General features: G+C 32.4%; 7 protein-coding genes across 7 annotated transcripts; 5 read left to right on the top strand and 2 right to left on the bottom strand.

The window, feature by feature from the left end:
• Positions 1 to 128: 128 nt before the first annotated feature.
• On the bottom strand, positions 129 to 1,481 carry GO595_009905 (beta-tubulin; the record flags this gene model as incomplete). The annotated part of the gene is made up of 1 exon (XM_067923642.1): positions 129 to 1,481. One exon carries the CDS (start codon positions 1,479 to 1,481, stop codon positions 129 to 131), a length of 1,353 nt encoding a protein of 450 aa, XP_067769854.1.
• Positions 1,482 to 2,662: 1,181 nt separating this feature from the next.
• GO595_009904 (Sec7 domain containing protein) lies at positions 2,663 to 3,697 on the top strand (the record flags this gene model as incomplete). The annotated part of the gene is made up of 1 exon (XM_067923641.1): positions 2,663 to 3,697. The coding sequence occupies one exon, from the start codon at positions 2,663 to 2,665 to the stop codon at positions 3,695 to 3,697; it is 1,035 nt and encodes a 344-aa protein (XP_067769853.1).
• Positions 3,698 to 4,110: 413 nt separating this feature from the next.
• On the top strand, positions 4,111 to 5,559 carry GO595_009903 (uncharacterized protein; the record flags this gene model as incomplete). Its single annotated transcript, XM_067923640.1, has 1 exon — positions 4,111 to 5,559. One exon carries the CDS (start codon positions 4,111 to 4,113, stop codon positions 5,557 to 5,559), a length of 1,449 nt encoding a protein of 482 aa, XP_067769852.1.
• Positions 5,560 to 7,949: 2,390 nt separating this feature from the next.
• GO595_009902 (diphosphate--fructose-6-phosphate 1-phosphotransferase) lies at positions 7,950 to 9,593 on the top strand (the record flags this gene model as incomplete). Its single annotated transcript, XM_067923639.1, has 1 exon — positions 7,950 to 9,593. One exon carries the CDS (start codon positions 7,950 to 7,952, stop codon positions 9,591 to 9,593), a length of 1,644 nt encoding a protein of 547 aa, XP_067769851.1.
• Positions 9,594 to 11,133: 1,540 nt separating this feature from the next.
• On the bottom strand, positions 11,134 to 12,999 carry GO595_009901 (cytoplasmic heat shock protein 70; the record flags this gene model as incomplete). Its single annotated transcript, XM_067923638.1, has 1 exon — positions 11,134 to 12,999. The coding sequence occupies one exon, from the start codon at positions 12,997 to 12,999 to the stop codon at positions 11,134 to 11,136; it is 1,866 nt and encodes a 621-aa protein (XP_067769850.1).
• Positions 13,000 to 15,759: 2,760 nt separating this feature from the next.
• GO595_009900 (flp) lies at positions 15,760 to 16,137 on the top strand (the record flags this gene model as incomplete). The annotated part of the gene is made up of 1 exon (XM_067923637.1): positions 15,760 to 16,137. The coding sequence occupies one exon, from the start codon at positions 15,760 to 15,762 to the stop codon at positions 16,135 to 16,137; it is 378 nt and encodes a 125-aa protein (XP_067769849.1).
• A 697-nt stretch (positions 16,138 to 16,834) lies between these two features.
• GO595_009899 (uncharacterized protein) lies at positions 16,835 to 17,803 on the top strand (the record flags this gene model as incomplete). Its single annotated transcript, XM_067923636.1, has 1 exon — positions 16,835 to 17,803. The coding sequence occupies one exon, from the start codon at positions 16,835 to 16,837 to the stop codon at positions 17,801 to 17,803; it is 969 nt and encodes a 322-aa protein (XP_067769848.1).
• Positions 17,804 to 19,127: the final 1,324 nt, after the last annotated feature.

Raw genomic sequence — 19,127 nt, 5'->3', positions numbered from 1 at the left:
AATTATGTAAATTGTTAATGAACATTCATTTATTATTTTACTATTACAATTTCATTTTAAAAAGATTCAGCTCAGATATGAATATAATATTTAAATTTTTACCTTTATTAAATAGAATTTTTAATTATTTATGCATCCATTGCTTCTTCATCGCCTTCGCCTTCTTCCTCTTCTTCTCCTACTTCATCAATACCAACTGTTTCGTACATTTCGTATTCTTGGATTAAGTCGGTCATGTTCGATCTTGCTTCATCGAATTCGACTGTTTCGAGCCCTTCGTTGACGTACCAATGGATGAAAGCCCTTCGTGCGTACATCTTTTGGAACTGTGAGTCGACGCGTGTGAACAATTCTCTGAATGCTGTTGTGTTGCCGATGAATGTTGCTGCCATCTTAAGACCGCGTGGTGGGATATCGCAGATGGAGCTCTTCACATTGTTTGGAATCCATTCGACGAAGTACGACGTGTTACGCGCTTGGATGTTAAGCATTTGCTCATCGACTTCTTTGGATGACATTCTTCCACGGAAATGTGCGGAAACAGTTAAGTAGACACCACGGCGTGGGTCGCAGGCAGCCATCATGTTCTTGTTGTCGAATAATTGTGATGTAAGTTCGGGTACTGTTAATGCGCGATATTGTTGTGAGCCACGGGAGGTGAGTGGAGCGAAGCCTACGATGAAGAAGTGAAGACGTGGGAATGGAACAAGGTTAACTGCAAGCTTACGAAGATCAGAGTTAAGTTGACCTGGGAATCTTAATGAGCATGTTGTACCGGACATAACCATTGATACAAGATGGTTAAGATCACCATATGTGGGGGTGGTGAGCTTTAAGGTACGGAAGCAAATGTCATAAAGTGCTTCGTTATCAATGCAGAAAACTTCATCAGCAGATTCGACAAGTTGGTGAACAGAAAGTGTGCAGTTATATGGTTCGACAACAGTGTCAGAAACCTTTGGTGATGGAACAATGGAATATGTGGAAAGAATACGATCAGGATATTCTTCACGGAGCTTGTTAAGAAGAAGTGTACCAAGACCTGAGCCGGTACCACCTCCAAGAGAGTGAACAAGCTGGAAACCTTGGAGGGCATCACAAGATTCAGCTTCTTTACGAACAACATCAAGAATTGATTCAGCAAGTTCTTGACCTTCAGTGTAATAACCTTTAGCCCAGTTGTTACCAGCACCGGATTGACCGAAAACGAAGTTATCTGGGCGGAATAATTGACCATATTGACCAGCACGTACGGCATCCATAGTACCTGGTTCAAGATCAACAAGGACAGCACGTGGGACATATTTACCACCAGTGGCTTCGTTATAGTATACATTGATTCTTTCTAATTGAAGATCACTATCTCCGTGGAAGGAACCTGTTGGATCGATACCGTGTTCGTCTGAGATAACTTCCCAAAACTTAGCACCAATTTGGTTTCCACATTGACCTGCTTGAAGGTGAACAATTTCACGAACCATTCGAATAAAATGAGGTGAGAAATAATTATAAACGGATGAACTCAAATAATTGACAGAATAATGTTTGAAAATCGTACGTTTAAAATAAAAAATTAAAACGCAAGAAAAATTAACGTTCGTTTTAAACAAAGAACAAATGAATCAGATGTTCATTTAATCAGTATACTGTATCTGTTCAATAAGATCTTTGTTCTTATTCTAAAAATTAACATCAAAAACAAAACCTCATGAAAATTACTTAAAAATGTAGATCCTTTATAATAAATCTAATCAACTTTTTTCGCATTTATTGCAAAAAAGATCGAGTTGGTTAAATGGTAGGCACACTTTTATTTACTCATCACGAAAAAGAGAAAACTCATTAAAAAAAAATGTTAACAATTAAAATGAATATTAAATGTTGGACTTCACCTCCCTTTTGGTAAAAACCGAAGACTTCAGATCAGACCATGTATCCCTAGCTTCTGCACGAGTGTTGGTACGAACGAAACTCAACGGAATAAGCTAGGTTATGGCCGTGCTTCATTCAAAAAGTTTACCTTACAGCTACACAAAATTCCTATCGTACAAAAGAAAGGCTTTTTGAGCTCCAACAATATTATTCCCCTTTAAAATCAAAGTTGATCCCATAATAAAATCATCAAATGTTATCTACATTATATTTGCTATGTAATCACAAAAAAGGAATCACAAAAATTATAAAAAAGATAAGAGTATAAAAGAAAAATATTGGGATTGAGAAAACTTGTTATTGTGTTAATTTTAAACAAACGTTTGATCATATATAGTTTTATAGACTTTGATCAACATATGTATGATTTTGCTATAGAAAATAATAGATTTCATAAAAAAAAAAAAGGTGTAAAAATTATAATTTTCAAAAATAGAAGAAAAGATCAAAAACATGAGGTGAGCGGGTCGTTATTAAATACTTCCCCAAATGGGAATCGGCTAGCTGTTTATGAATATATATGTTTTAAATATATAATTTAATTGATCGGTCGAGTACTGCACCAAATTTTTTCACACCTAATTGCTGAACTGTTATGAACCTCTCCAAGATGATCAAAACCAGCTGAAATAACTGTTTTATGACTTTTTAAATAACTGCCCTTCACAAAAAAATCAACTTTTTGTATTGGGAGTTACAGTTCGATAAGGAACAGAAACCAAGTTCCAACATGAATATAAAAGTTGATGAAGCTCTTGCTCTCGAGCTCGAAGAAGAAGACAAAATGCAAGATGCAATTTATCAGTTTAATGTAAAGCCAACAAAAGGAATCGCTAATTTGTGTAATGTTTTAAATTATGATCAATCACCAAGAAGTATTGCACATATTTTGCACAAAACATCTGGCCTTCTCGGAGATAAAATTGGTGATTATTTATCAAGACCTGAAAACAAAGAAATTGCAAAAGCTTATTTTAATGAATTAGAATTATCAGGCTCTTTTTTATCTGCTATGCGAAAAGCTCTCTCTGGTTCAATGCGTCTTCCAGGTGAAGCAGAGCAAATTGATCGGATTATCATGAGCTTTTCAGAGGTATATATGGAACAAAATCCAGATTCTTTCCCATCAGCAGACGCTGCTTATATTTTAGCTTTTGCGATTGTTATGCTCAATAGTGACCTCCACAACCCCAATGTTAAGAACAGAATGTCATCCACCGATTTTGTCAATAATATCAAAGGTGCGTTGCCACCAGATACTATATCGGATGAAACATTACAGAGTATATACAATGACATAAAGAACACGCCGTTTGCCTTCACAACCAAGGGCAAAGAAATCATGGCATATTCATGTCCAAGACTCGTCGAAAATTTGCAAAAGAAAACAGACCAATGGAAGTCTTCCTGGACGAAGCACTGCTTTGTGCTTGCAAATTCTTGTATTTACTACTTCAAAGATTCATCTCCCGAAAGCCGAGACCAACCGCTCGGAATGTTCCAATTGACAGATACAAAGGTCAGCTTTGATGATGCAGACGAGATTATATTGGCAGTGCGGCCGATCCAAGCAGGAACCGAACTTCAATATGTTAAATTCAAAAAAGATAAGCCTATTGTCATACACGGAGTCCACACGCTATATTTAAAGGCACCAGATAAAAGATCGGCGAAGAAATGGTACTATAGAATATTTCAATCATCTGAATCAAACGAACAAGCTCTTCCAATTTTGTCAACTGATGTCAAAGAAGAGTCTTCATGAGCCATGTAATGACTACCTTTTTTATATACAATCTTTATAAATATTATATAGATTCATTTAATTTGTTGTTCACTTATTGAAATTACATCATAGTTTTCTGCGGTGTGGTGCACATTAGACACTGATAAAAATGCTTTTGAGATAAGAGCTCTTCGGAATTAATAGAATCGAAATATTCATGAAAATATTAAAGAATGTATCAATACATCGCATAACAAACTCTGAACTTTTTCAAACCTTCCCTTCTTTAGTTAAGCTTTTTTCGGGAATTTTTCTCTACGACAAAATAAGTTTATTTGTTAAATTCAAACAAACTTTCTTAAATCACTGATGAACGTTAAAAGCGATTCTTTATGAAAACTGTTATTGTACATTATCCCACAGATTATGGATTAAAATCTATAAAGTTGCGAATGGAAAGTTGTACCGCAATTTCCGAGCTAAAGAAGAAAATTTCATCAAATATTCCTCAATTTCCTGAAGAATCATTTTATCTTTCACTTGAATATCCAGATGGTTTTTTTACGTCTGTTGACTCCGTAGCAACTCTTGATAATTTTCCCAAAAAGCTTACATTTTTACTTAGTCCTCTTTTTTCAGATGTTGTTGTCAATTTTGTTGATGCTACGAGTAAAACATATAAATTTAATTTAAAAGATGATGTTGGTGAAAACATCAAATCCATAATTCAAGGACCAATTGAAAAGTATGTTTTATGTTTTCGTTTAAGAAATGATCAATCATTTGTTCAATCCACTACGCATAGCCTTCCACTTCCATTTCAACAATGGACATGTGAACCACTTTATTTACTTCGTCGTATTACACATAATGATCTTTCTCTTCTTTCAGACCCCATCAACACCAAAGAATTCTATGCACAATGTCGGTTTGCCACTTCACTTCAGCTTTCGGTGCACCCCGCCGATACGAATCTGCGTCTTGCTGTTCTTCGTTACATTATCGAAGGCGGTGATCCTCTATCTGCCAAGCAAAAATTAATCCCATACATTCCAGTCTATCTTCGTTCAGAAGAGCTTGTGGAAATAACATTTAAATATCTTGAAACATATAAAAATCTTACTCCACCCAGTGCAGCACGTGAATATGTTGAACTATCAGTGCGAAGTGGATCATTATGTAATTACATTGAACGGGTTAAGTTTTTGGTTCTTGGAAAAAAATGGTCAATATTATCCCATCGATTCTTATATATATCCACTTCAAGTATTTGTATATCCAAAGAATATGGCTCAGGGTTCTACTTGGTATATCCCATCTCATCTATCGAGAAGATCACCATTGTCGATTCAATATATGTCATAATCAATTTTAAAGATGAACAATGGAAAATCAAATCGGAAAGGTGTCAAACACTCACAAGTGCAATCCAAGAGATCCAAGCTCTTGTAAGTAATGAAAGCGAAAATGAATATACAAATATCCATACGCCAGAACAAAGCACGCCAATTCTACCAACGACAGAAATACACGAAGAACTGCAAATGATGTCATCGAGTGACGCCACCGATGAGTATCTTTCGACTGATTTAATGAAACTTTTTACAAAAAAAGAATCGTTAGGAATTGGATATGTCCAAGTTCAGCCAGGGATATCACAGCTGATATGTCCGAAAGAAGAAGAATGCGGCAAGAAATACGTTTCTGATGAGCATATGATTAATGAGTTAAGTTTTACTAAACCTTTAAATGTTCCACCACTTCAAACAGTTGATTCTTCAAAAATTGAAGATATCGATTGGTATATTAATGACACGCATATACAGTCATTAATTTCGGCGCATCCTCGTATATTTTATGCCATTTTCATTTTGCTTTTGGCATACGTTTTGTTTAAATAATTGTTTTTAACTAAAAAATATATTTTAGCTTTTCTGTAGTTATTGAAATTGGGAGGATGAAAGTTTATTTCAATATGAATGTTCCTATGATTACTGGAATTTACGATTTTAAGAAAAAGATAAAGAAATCACAAAGAATCGGAAAGAGAATTTTGTTTTGGATTGATAATGCTATCATTTTCGCTTCCCCTTTTAATAATAGCGATATTCTAAATAGAATCTTTTGTTATAAATTTGAAAATAAGTTTCCAATTTTAAATGTATCTCAAGTATTATTGCCCATCTCATATGCTTCATTGTTGGTTATTGAAGGTTTTGATGTATCAAATGATATTGATGATTTTTTATTAATATATGATTCTTCAAATATTTTTTCATTAGTTTCTTTTTCTCTTGGATTTGTGGTACAAACATTTAAATTAAATATAGAAGAGAATATAGAAAACATTAAAGGATCAAATAATATGAAAGAATTTGTGGTAAAATGCAAAACTTTTGTTTGTATATGCAGTGTTGATACGGAACCAAAAGTATTAAATAAAATCCAGATTGAAGTAGATGATATAGAACCTTATCATGATGGATACTTGGTATTAATGCATGGAGAAATTTATTTTATCAAAAATGAAATTGAAAAGTTTTATCATGCAAAAAGTTTAATACATTCTTTTATGATAAGTAATAATGATATATTGTTTTGCACTATTAATAGGTCAAACTTAATATTTCAAACTTTATACAGTGAACCATTTGGTGTACACAACAAGTGTTTAAAATATGATTTTACCCAAAAATATTTTGTTGGTTTCTTTAATGGACAAATATTGGCTGTTAGAAATATAGAAACGAAAAAAGACATAAAAGTTACAATTTCAACAAAAAAGAAGAAGAAAATCTCAGAACTTTATGCAAATGTTTCGAATGATAAGAAAATGCTAATAGTGTTTCTGCATTTTTCTAAAAAATTTTATCGCGTTTTAATTCCTCTTCAATTACTTGAATAAATAAATTATAAGGAAATATATAAATATATATTTATTTAGAAACGAGTTTGATTATCAATATCATCAAAGTCTGAAATATAAGAATACCAATTAGAAGGTACTCTTTGATGTGATGAACTTTAGGAACAATTTTTCCCATAAGGAGTGTATATCTGTCTGAAATTTTGATCGCCATTTCGATGGTTGATGACTTGATTTCACGGAACTGATAAAGTTCTTTGATCTCGGATACTTTAGTGATGTTACTTGTCGAAATTAAATTATCGATTTCATTAACAATTTTTGGAGCAAGAGATTCTTCAGATTCATTGTGAAAACAGACACCATTCAACTCAAAAATAAATGGTGATTCAATGCATTTCTTTTTACCACCCTGACAAATAGCATTTAGTGGACACTTAAAACAATCTATTTCGAAAGAATCTGAATCGCAGTAATATTTGGGATGCAAGTATCCAATAGCAACAAAAATTGTAAATATAAGAATTATTAAATTTATGTAAAAATTAGTTTTCGAAGTAAAAAATCGAAATAAAAAAGAATGATTTGGATTTGGCAACACTGGTATTTTCCCTGGAATTGGTGTTGCATTAACTGTTAAAGATGGAGTGGGTGAAGGGCTAAAAAGATGTTTTGGCGTTTTTTTGTTCATTGGCTATGTAAAGTATTGAATGCACTTTTCGTTACGTTTGTTTTTACATCCTATCATTGAAGGCACCGATACAGTTATCACAGTATTTAAAATGATAAAGGAAATTTATAGTTCAAACATTAAAAATAATAATAACAAAATGTTACTCATTACATTGCGACAGGTTTTAATGTTCCTCTTTTCTTTTATTACATATATTCCTTTTTTCAAAGTAAAAAAGTAAATATCATTAATGAAAATATCAAAAATTTTCGAACACACTTAGTCAAAAATACATAAATTTAAACCTCATGAATGAATTCATTACAAAAACCATATGAGTTATTTATAATGATAAATTTTTTCCAAAATTTATATCTCTACACAAAGCACAATTTATTTATAACACATGTCGAAATTTAAAAAATCAAGCACTGAGTCAAACCACTGAGAGCAGCGATTAAATTTTTTTGAAATAAATTTGTTTCAAATGGAATTTTGAGCAGAAATCATGTAAATAATAACAAAAACCAGATTAAATTGTAAAAATATAATAGAATAAACATTTGAATTCAAATGTTATTAATGTTATTAACATATCATTTCATCAACACAGAATATTTTTATTTTTTATTGGTCCTAAACCACTTATTTTAATTCAAAAAGCTCCAACCGATAACATAACATTGCACGGCCAAAAACTATTGAAAAAATTGAATATTTGTGTGGTCGTGTCAAGAAATTCACTTTAAATAATGCAAAAGAGCGCTCTCCAAATTGCTCGTGCATCTTACAAGCCAAAGGTCCCAGAAGCAATCACTGCTGGTGTCAAGGTTGTTGAAGGAAAGGCTACAGAATCTGTTGCTGATCAAAACGAAATCAAAGCACTTTTCCCACAAACTTATGGTGCTCCACTCATCACATTCGAAAAGGACGGTGAAAAGAAGCAAATAGAAGCTATCAACGTTGGTGTTATCCTTTCTGGTGGTCAAGCTCCAGGTGGTCATAATGTTATCTGTGGTCTTTTCGATGGTATCAAGGCCCTTAACCCAGCCTGCCGTCTTTATGGCTTCCTTCTTGGTCCTGGTGGTCTTATCGATCATAAATACATCGAACTTACAGCAGAGATCATCGAAGAATATCGTAACACTGGTGGTTTCGATATCATTGGTTCAGGTCGTACAAAGCTTGAAAAGAAGGACCAATTCGACAAAGGTCTTGAAATCCTCAAGCAACTTAACATCAAGGCACTCGTTATCATTGGTGGTGATGATTCTAACACAAATGCTGCAGTTCTTGCCGAATACTACAAGTCCATCAATGCTGGCGTTCAAGTCATTGGTTGTCCAAAGACAATTGATGGAGATCTTAAGAACGAAATGATCGAAACCTCCTTTGGCTTTGATACAGCTTGCAAGGTCTATTCCGAAGTCATTGGTAACATTGAACGTGATTGCAACTCAGCCCAAAAGTATTGGCATTTCATCAAATTAATGGGACGTTCAGCCACTCACATTGGTCTTGAATGCGCTCTTCAAACCCAACCAAACATTGCACTCATTTCCGAAGAAATCGAGAAGAAGAATATGACACTTGATGATGTCGTCAACTACATTGCCGACATTGTTGTCAAGCGCTCAGAACAAGGCAATAACTTTGGTGTTGTTCTTATCCCAGAAGGTCTTATTGAATTCATTCCAGCCATGAAGTTATTAATATCCGAACTTAATGACTTACTTTCCTCCAAAGGCGACGAATATTCCAAAGTTGAGCGTTCACAACAAATCAAGTACATATGCGATCACTTATCTGCCGAGAATGCAAAGATCTATGCCTCATTACCCGAAGGCGTCGCAAGACAGCTCACATTAGACCGCGATCCACACGGCAATGTCCAAGTTTCCCTCATCGAAACCGAGAAATTATTAGGCGAAATGGTTGGCCGCAAACTCAGCGAGCTTAAGCGCGAGGGCAAGTACAAGGGCTCATTCTCCACCCAATACCACTTCTTCGGCTACGAAGGAAGGTGCGCAGCGCCATCCAACTTCGATGCCGACTACTGCTACAGCTTGGGCTACACCGCTTCGTGCTTGATTGCATCCGGCAAGACCGGCTACATGGCGTCAGTCAGGCAGCTCACGAAGCCAGCAAGCCAATGGACAGCTGGAGGCGTCCCAATCACTATGATGATGAACATGGAAAAGAGGAGCGGAGAGATGAAGCCAGTCATCCAAAAGGCACTCGTCGAGTTGGAAGGAAAGCCATTCAAGAAGTTCGCCGAAAATAGAGAGAAATGGGCAATGAACACCTGCTACGTATACCCAGGACCAATACAATACTTCGGCCCAACTGAAGTATGTGATCAAACAACAATCACATTGAAGTTGGAACAAGAATAAATAAAATAGCATTTGAGATAAACCTTTCATAATTTTAATTGCGCAAGTGCAAAAAGAAAAACATGTTTAGAAAATCAGTGGCCAAACAAAAGCAGTTAACGTTGCATTCTATACTGAAATGTGCGCACATAACGGAAACTTACAGCTGTGTACAAAACAATGAACATATCGAACTCGCAATTATCCTTAAACTTTGAACGTGTTCGAAAAGATATCAAAATTCCATCGGCTGGTGTACGTTTATAACGGCTAAAAGAGGAATGGCATATTTTAATCCCAATCATTAAAATGAGTTACAACCAAGATTATCTTACGCGGTCATTTTATTTATCAAATGCTGTTTATAACGACACAATTGACTTAGATGGTTACTGGGACGAAAATACTCGAACGTATCTAAAATTTAATGAAAAATTAATTCAAATTATAAAACAAAACACAACATCTGCTGTTTTTAGACCAGTGTATTATGTTGGTACACAAATGGACATGCATAGTGGTAAACATGTATATGTTGCAATCAGAGGAAGTAAAGATTTTGTTGATTTTGCAACAGATAGGGACGTTCAAAGGGTAATGGCACAAGGCAGCTTTCATATGGGTTTTTTGCTCTCTGCGACAAATGTTTGGAATGATATCAAATATGTTATTAAAAGACATTTAGACGATGGTTTCAATATTATTTTTACAGGGCACAGTTATGGCGGAGCTGTAGCACAAATATTGCACTTATTTGCACAAAGAGATTACCCAAACAAAATATCCGAATTCACATCATATGTCTTTGGAGCACCAGCTTCAATGAGTACAGGGACAGCGAGTCCAATCAAAAGCAGTTCTCACGCATTTATTTATGAGAATGACATAGTACCTCGCTTAATGAATTATGTTACCGCATTATCTTCTTCACTAATATTTCCCCAAATACAATTAAATATATGTAATATTCCAAAATACCAACATAGTGTTGTTTATAAGCCTTCGGGAACCGAGAAAATAACTGAACCAGTTGGAACGATATATCATATTCCTTATCATAATACGAATAAGTCGACATGGGGAAGTATAAAGAGCACAGTTAAGACAATTGATTTTAAGTTTTATGTGTACGAACCATGTAAAATACAATTTGCTATCTCCGATCATAGTTTGAGTATGTATTTCCAATACCTGCAATATATTGATGGGCTTAAACTCCCTGGAACGTTTTAAATAAGTTCAATAAAAAAACTTCATCAATTTTGCTTTTAATAGCATGAATCTTTTAGTAGAAAGAAGATACAATTATTCATTAGATCTTGACAAAGTAAAGATTTACGAAATAATATTCATAATTTTTATATTGCAATACAAATTTCCGAATCTTTTCTATATGAATTTTAATTTATATTCAGTTGACTTTCAAACAAAAAACAAAACACACACACACACACACACACACACACACACACACACAATGAGATGGAAAATGCATTTTTTAAACTTCGATATGATTTATATTTTGATTTTACAAAGAAAGCTCAAAAATTATATTAAAAATTCAACCATCAATCAAAGGCGTTATTCGTCTTTCGAATTCCCTTTTCTTCTCTTCGATTACGTTTTCATCTACTCCAAAGTTATCATCGGTCCAATTTCTCATTTGTTGAATTATATTTCGTGCTTCCGCAACCTTTTGGGAATCATTTTGTCCCATTCTTCTCACTCTGTAATTAATTCCATTAATGAAAGATTGGAAGTTATTCATTGCTTCGATATTTCTTCTTATCATTTCGTCTTGTCTTCGATTCTTTTCTGCCTCTTCGATGATTTTCTGGATTTGTTCATCGGTCAGTCTTCCCTTCACGTTAATCACTGGATGCCTTACGATGTTATCCGTTGATTGTTCTTGTGCAGTGACAACTAATGTTCCATTTTCATCAATATTAAATGTGACATCGACTTTAGTTTTACCCGCTGGCGCAGGCGTCAAATTCGATATCCTGAATTGGCCAAGTTCGTTGTTATCTTGAACCTTCAAACGCTCTCCTTCCAACACTTTAATGTTAGCAACTGTTTGGTAATCGGTGGATGTACAAAACGTTTCCATTTTATTACATGGCAATGGTGTATTACGTGGAACTACAATAGCAGTTCGATCATGTGTTATGTCGATTCCTAAAGATAACGATGTTACATCTAAAAGTATAATTCCATTATCATCTTCTTCATCTTCTTCATGAGTATTATCATCATTATTATTGTTATTGTTAGTTGCGCTTATCATTCCTTTGCGTAATATTTCGGCTTGGATAGCTGCGCCATATGCAACAGATTCATCGGGATCAACACATCGCTTCGGCTCTTTACCAAATAATTCAGTTAAAAGTTCTTTGACATGTGGAATACGTGATGAACCTCCGACTAAAACAACGTCATCGATTTGATTTTTTCGAAGTCCGGCATCATGAATAACTGTTTTAACTGTCTGAATTGTCTCTTGTAAAAGATTTTCAATCAAATCATTAAAGAATGCACGTGTAGCAGTATAACTAAAATCAATTCCTTGATAAAGAGTAGGACATCGAATTGTATAAGAAGGATTACTTGACAAATTTATCTTCAATTTTTCACACTCATTACGCAAGAGACAGCATGACCGCTGGTTGTTTCGGAGATCACAGCCTTTCTCTTTTTGGAAGATGTCGGCCAATTTTTCAAAAAGACAATTATCAAAATCTCGACCACCAAGATGTGTATTACCTCCTTTGGCTACAACGGTGTATTCTTTGTCTTGAATCTTAACTATAGATGCATCAAATGTACCACCGCCTAAATCATATACGAGAATATGTCGGGTTCCTTCAAACTTATTTTTTAATCCGTATGTAATAGCAGCTGCTGTGGGTTCATTAATAATACGTAGAACTTCTAATCCGGCTGCTTTGGCTGCTGTGATGGTGGATCTTCTTTGACTATCAGTAAAATACGCAGGAACAGTAACAACAGCATACTCGACTTTTGTTCCGAGGCTTTTCTCGGCAATCCTTTTGACTTCGCCAAGAACCATGGCAGAAATTTCTTCTGGATAAAATTGTCTGGTTTGATTCATCCACTGAACTTCAATCATTGGGTGATCATCTTCACCTTTTACAACTTTAAATGGCCATTTTTTCATATCATTTTGAACAGTTTCATCACTGAATTTGCGGCCAATTAAACGTTTAACATCAAAAACAGCATTGCCAAGGTTGTATACTTCTTGATCCTTTGCTTGTTCCCCTACAAATCTTTCAGTATTTGTAAAAGTAACAAATGATGGAACAGTACGACGGCCATTATCGTTTTGAAAAACTTCAACATTTCCGTTCGTCGAAATAGCAGCACAACTATAAGTTGTACCAAGGTCAATACCAATGGCTGCCATAAAAAAAAATGATTAAAAATGGAATTTGGAAATCTTTGGCAAAAATTGTTTCAATGCAAAATAAACCATTGAATACTTTTAACGGTTCTTAGTCTTTCTGCAGAAAAAATGGAACAAAGTTTAACTATTTTCGTATCTAACTTATCACTAAATGTGAATGAAAATCATATTAAAGAGATATTTGGAAAATGGGGAACAATTAAATCAATAAAAATGGAAAAAAATCCAGAAAATTTTACACAAAATTCATATATTACATATGAAACTTACGAAAATGCACTAAAAGCTATAAAGTCAATGGATCTTGGACAGATTGATGGACTCACAATCAATGTTCAAATTCATTCAAATGACCAATAATTTAAATTTGGATGAAATAATGGTATAAATAGCAAGCTGGTTGGGCTAAGTGAAACATTTCCTAAAAATGCCATACCAAACTCAATTGGATTGAGTGATGAAAAAATCTTTCCACAGTTTCTTAACGAAAAACGAATTTGGGATTTCATTCTAAATACTAAAGAGATGAAAAATCCAAAAGATCATCAAGCTCTCATGAAACTTATTGCAATTCAGTAACCAGAACTTTACAAAAACGAAGAGATATAGTCTTTAATGTGTGGAATCTATTGTTTTCTATCTGAAATGTAAACTAAATTTTGGAACTAATGGCTGAGGATTAACATTTTTCTTTATAACATTTAGATTTTAAAGCGTTGCGATGGCAGTTTTGACATAACCGCTGCTTTTAATTTAATTTTCTTGGAAAAAGATGAATGAATTCAACTATTAACCCATGGAAAGATGTCTCCGTAATTGCTTGGTCAAAGGCTGTAACTACAAATTTCTCAAATGTTGCGATGTTTAATGCAATGATCGAATGTGAAAATAAAAATTATTTTTTGGAAATAAAAATTAGGAATTATTGTTCTTATGTTTTAGTGAATAAAAACTTATGTTTCAATTAGAACCCACGAATCAAATTAACTATTTCTGTGTCTCCATTTTCAGATGCTAATACAAGTGCTGTTTTAAATAATTTAAATAATTTCCAAATATTATTTTGAAAAAATTATAAAAATGAATTTTCAATAAAACAAATTAATATTTTTTGCTTTAATATCAATCCCTCTTTGTTCAAGAAGCAATTCAACTATTACTGTGTTAGTGATATAAATGTTTTTGATATTGACAATATATCGAATAGCTTTATGCTTGCTCAAACACAGATCGCAACAGGGTGCCCCGAGGACGTTAATTTATGCAATAAAAATGTTTAAATTTCGCTCAATTGAAGAGAGACAATGTTTAATTGAAGAAATTTATAATGAATTAGAAGCACTATTAGGCATTTCAGATAAAATAAAAAACATTGAAGAAAAATCTCGTTCATCAATCCCAGATGAAAAAATTGATCATTCAGAAGAATTAGCAGATGGAAAACTCACACTTACCAAATTAAGCAAAGTTCAAGAAATGAATGACAACGAAAAGAATATTTTCATTCAAAAGTTGATTTCTGAATTGGAAGAAAAAAAACAGATTTTGGAAAATTCTAGAATTACACTGGGAGACCTTATTTCTGCGAATTCAAAATAGTCTGACTTTTATTTTAATTGTTAATTTTTTCAAATTCATTTAAATGAAATAAGATTCTAATGTTTTTAAGCAATATATATTTCATATTCTTTAAATCGATGTTCGAATTTAAATTTGCAATTGTTTAATTAAGTCACAATCAATCCTTTCTTTTAAGTCGAAGAAACAAAAGTTCTTGTGGTAAAGTGTATTAATTGATAGAAACAAGAAGAACTTCAACCGAAAGTGTTTGATCACATCTTCAAAATGTTCTGGGGAAAAATTCAAGAAAAATAACTCCGATATGTTCAAACCAACTTTTTGGATAATATGTTCTCAATAAAAATATTCCATGATACAAGTTATTTCTTTTAAAAAAAAATTATTTCATTTAAATTTATCTGCTTGTCTCATTACTTTCGTAAATTTTAATTACATAATTTTGATGATTCCTAATTTTTAAAAGATACATCTAATGCAAAAAAAATTTTTGTCTCTTCCAGGAAAATTGTTCAAAAAACAGGTTCTTAAGATAGAGATGGTAACAAAACCAACTATTTATGAATTTATAAATTGAAAATTCTTTTGGAATAATTTGTTCTATTTACATAAAAACGAAAAGTATTCATTACAACATTTAACTTCAAAAAAAGATGTTACAACAGCATTTTAGCAATATCGACAAAGACATGGTGTTAAAAGATTCATCTATTTTTAAAATTATAAATTAAAATAATAACCACCTAACTTATAAGACCACTTTGTCAATTTGGAGTTTATAACCACACAAATGAAAAAAAAAATAGGAACTATTAAACAAGGTGTGAATAAAAAACGCATGCTATGTTTAATGTTGTTTTATTTCATCATATAAAAAATATTCTTGTAATGATTGTGGATTAAAATTAAGCTTTTAACAGCACTTTTCATCGATTTCAATAGGATTACGTTCAAAAAGTGGAGACTGCTGCAGATTTTTTTCTTTGAGTTAATTCAAAAAATTCCTTACGTTCATGTTTAACACGCATTCAATTCTAGCCGATAAAATAGCCGTCATTTTTGTATGCTTAACATGGTTATTCTTTCAAAAAGCTTTTTGTAGTATAGTCAAATATCTGACCAACTTTACGCTTTGAACACAAATATCGCTATCGTTCTCAGTTCACTTAGATTTTGGAAAAAATGCAAACAATACCATACGACGTTCTTGCAACCAACAGCACAATTGCACGCTTTGAAGGTATAATTCACAGACCTTGCATGTTTAGAACTGCACTATGCCCAGATAGATGCGGTCATGCAAAAGATCTTGCGAAATTTACAATTCTTAAATACCTTAATTACGAAAAGAAAGGACAATATGGAGATGAAGAAGCTACTGAATTCTATGCAAACATAAATCCAAACGCCGAGGAAGATAGACAGCAGGCTGACATCATCAACATCATAAAAGATCTTAAGGTTGGTGATCAAGTTAGACTTGATTGGGAACATATTTATGTTAATAACAATGGATGCAGATATCCAGAACGGCCTATCAGATTACTTGAAAGACAATAAATTACTCAGTCTAAATTTAATATTTTTTGTTACAAACTTTGTTTTATAATAAAAATCATTTAAGGTATGTTTTGCTTGTTACTTCTTTAAGAATTTTTTTTTTTTGGTGCTATTTATCCAAAATTCTAAACGTTCATTATATAAAAATCGAATTCATATGAATGTTACAACAATTATTTCACTTGTACTTACAAGCAGTGTTTCAACATCGCCAATGTTTTCTTTTGGACAGTTTCAAATTCATACAAAATTTAATTTAAAAAATCTCAGATTAAGAAATTTTATAGGAAGTACTTTTTTTTCTAATAGTATATCTACTCTTAGTGTAGTGTCATCAGAGTTTACAAATTTTTTGTCCACACCATTTATAATTCATACAAATTGTGATCAAATTAGTGGAAAAACATACTTAGGGCAAAGAACTCATATAACCACTGGGGTTTGTAGTAGTTTTTATCAGTGTCTTTTTCAAAGTTGTTCTACTGGTGTAGAACTCAATCAAAGTGGTGGCGCACTAATCACAAATGGACAACTAATTGCCAATGAGTGTACATTTACAAACTGCTTTTCTCACTATCATGGAGGTGCAGTTTTTGTCAATAATTCAGCTTCAGAAGTTACAATAATTTCTTGTCATTTTATTTCTTGCACTACTGGGTATGGAATATCACTGGGAAATAAATATCCTATTTTTTCAATGGGTGGTGGGCTCTATGCCAATACACAAGGAATTGTTAATTTATCAAATACCATTTTTGAAGGATGCGTTTGCATAGGAAACACATCATATGGTGGTGCTGTTTATTCGGAGTCTAGTCAACTGATTTTATTTAATACAACTTTTACTGGATGCGGATGTCAAACTCCATATCCCACACAATCAACTGGTGGCGGCTTATATGCCAAGCAAAACATTGTTTCTGATGCAAGCATTCTTAATTTCACGTTTACTGTTTTTAGTGATTGCTCAGCATATGATGGATCTTTTTTTTATGCCGAAAATTATAACCGTATGATTCTTAATTATACGAACATAACAACTTCATCATCCACAAGTATACCTTTAAGTTTTATTTCTTTGAATTATAATGATTTATTAATCACTAATCCACTTTTGTACATCTATGCACTTCTTCTTTCAGCAAAGAACACAAATACAAAATATATTTCTGCGCAAAGTTCAACTTCAACTTTAGCGCAGACGTTTTATGAAAATAGTTTTCAAAGCGGAACTATTGGAACAATTTATTTACAAGAAGCAACAACTATAAATGGGGATATAGACTTCTTACCACCTCTTAAAACTTCAGATGGAAGCATCAACTTTGACTTTGCGAGCAATTATCCACCTCTTCCAATTTCAGGTGGAGGAAGTGGTGAAGAAGCTACAACTTCATATGAGGTTACTACATCAGAAATCATTACTTTGAATGAATCAACTTTCGAAGAATCATTAAATGAATCAACAAGTAATGAGGATAATGGTGGCGGATTAAGCACAGCTGCAATCGTATGTATCGTTTTGGCATGCGCGTTGTTCATAGGTATAATTATCGCTGTCGTAATTGTGACATTAAGAAATGGTTCTTGTGCTAGAGAAAGGTCAAATGATCCATTCGATGTTGGCATTGAAAGAAGAACCAATAAGCAATCGACATATTTTTAATATAAACTGTTTAATAATGTATTATATATTTTTCACAATGCGAAATGTTTTCAACTTTAAATTACTTTATATTTACTAAGTGTGAAATAAAAACATGCAAAAATTCATTACATTTGTCATCTCAAATTCTATATATGATATGAATTTTTTTATTTGTTTATGAATAAATGGGAAAAAAAACTTTCTTTAAATAAAGTTTTATAGACAGAATGATCAAAAAATAATTTTATGTAAATTGATCAAAAAAAGAATTGTTGTTTAGGAAATTAACTTCAGAAAACTCAACAACAAACCACATAAGGACAAACCATACTTAAAAACTCATTCAAAAATTTGGAGTTTAGAAAAACCTATAGTGTTGTAAAAAAATAAAGTACTCGATTCATTATAATCAAACTTCGATAATTTTACTTTGATAAAATCATCAAACCTATTACCACCAATGATTACTTTAATTCGTGCATTTCTTGTAATTGGTTTTTATACATCATTTATCTCAATGAAAAATGAAATTAATTTCAAAAATATTATTATAGCAAATGAATATTTTATTTATATCTCATTATTAATGGTTTTGATTCAAAATTTGATTATTTTGAAAAAATATTTTCTCTTCAATATTGTCAATAATTCTAATAAATGTAAATATGGAATCTATTTGTTTATATTCGTTTTATTTTTCAAACAAACATTTGAAACATTTAATAAAACGACAAAAACGCTCACAATTACAAATTATGATGAATTTAAATCTGATTATAAAGATTTAGCAGAACATGTTATTATTGAAGGTGAAATTATTAAAATTTTACAATCATCATTTTCATATTATTCTTCATTAATTTCGGTCAATATTACAAGTAAAGTTGAATCAATTTATAAGGAAGCATTTTTTAATTGTATGCTGTTAAAGTCAATCGTTTTTAATTTCATAAATAGTTTAGAAAGCATTGGACTTTATGCATTTTACAATTGTAATTCATTAGAATCATTTATTTTTGGTGAAAATGTTAAAACGATTGGAAAATCAGCATTTGAAAGATGTTTATCTTTAGTTAATATTACGATTCCATCATCAGTTACAAATATTGGAACAAGTGCATTTAGTTTATGTATAAGTTTAGAAATTATTAATGTTTCCAAAAGGAATTTATATTATTGTAATTCAAATCAGTGTCAAGTTTTATATGATATAAATCTTACAGAAATTTATTGGTATTCACCAAAAGCAACGAATGAAACATTTGATATTCCAAATAGCGTTAAAACGATTAAATCTTATTCATTTTCTTTTTGTTTAATTCATTATATTAAAATTCCAAAT

This window comes from Histomonas meleagridis (assembly GCF_020186115.1).
Source record: "Histomonas meleagridis strain 2922-C6/04-10x chromosome Unknown scaffold_143, whole genome shotgun sequence".
NCBI classification, from domain to species: domain Eukaryota; phylum Parabasalia; order Tritrichomonadida; family Dientamoebidae; genus Histomonas; species Histomonas meleagridis.
Note: the sequence above shows the minus strand (reverse complement) of the source record. Positions and strands in the feature narration are given on the sequence as shown.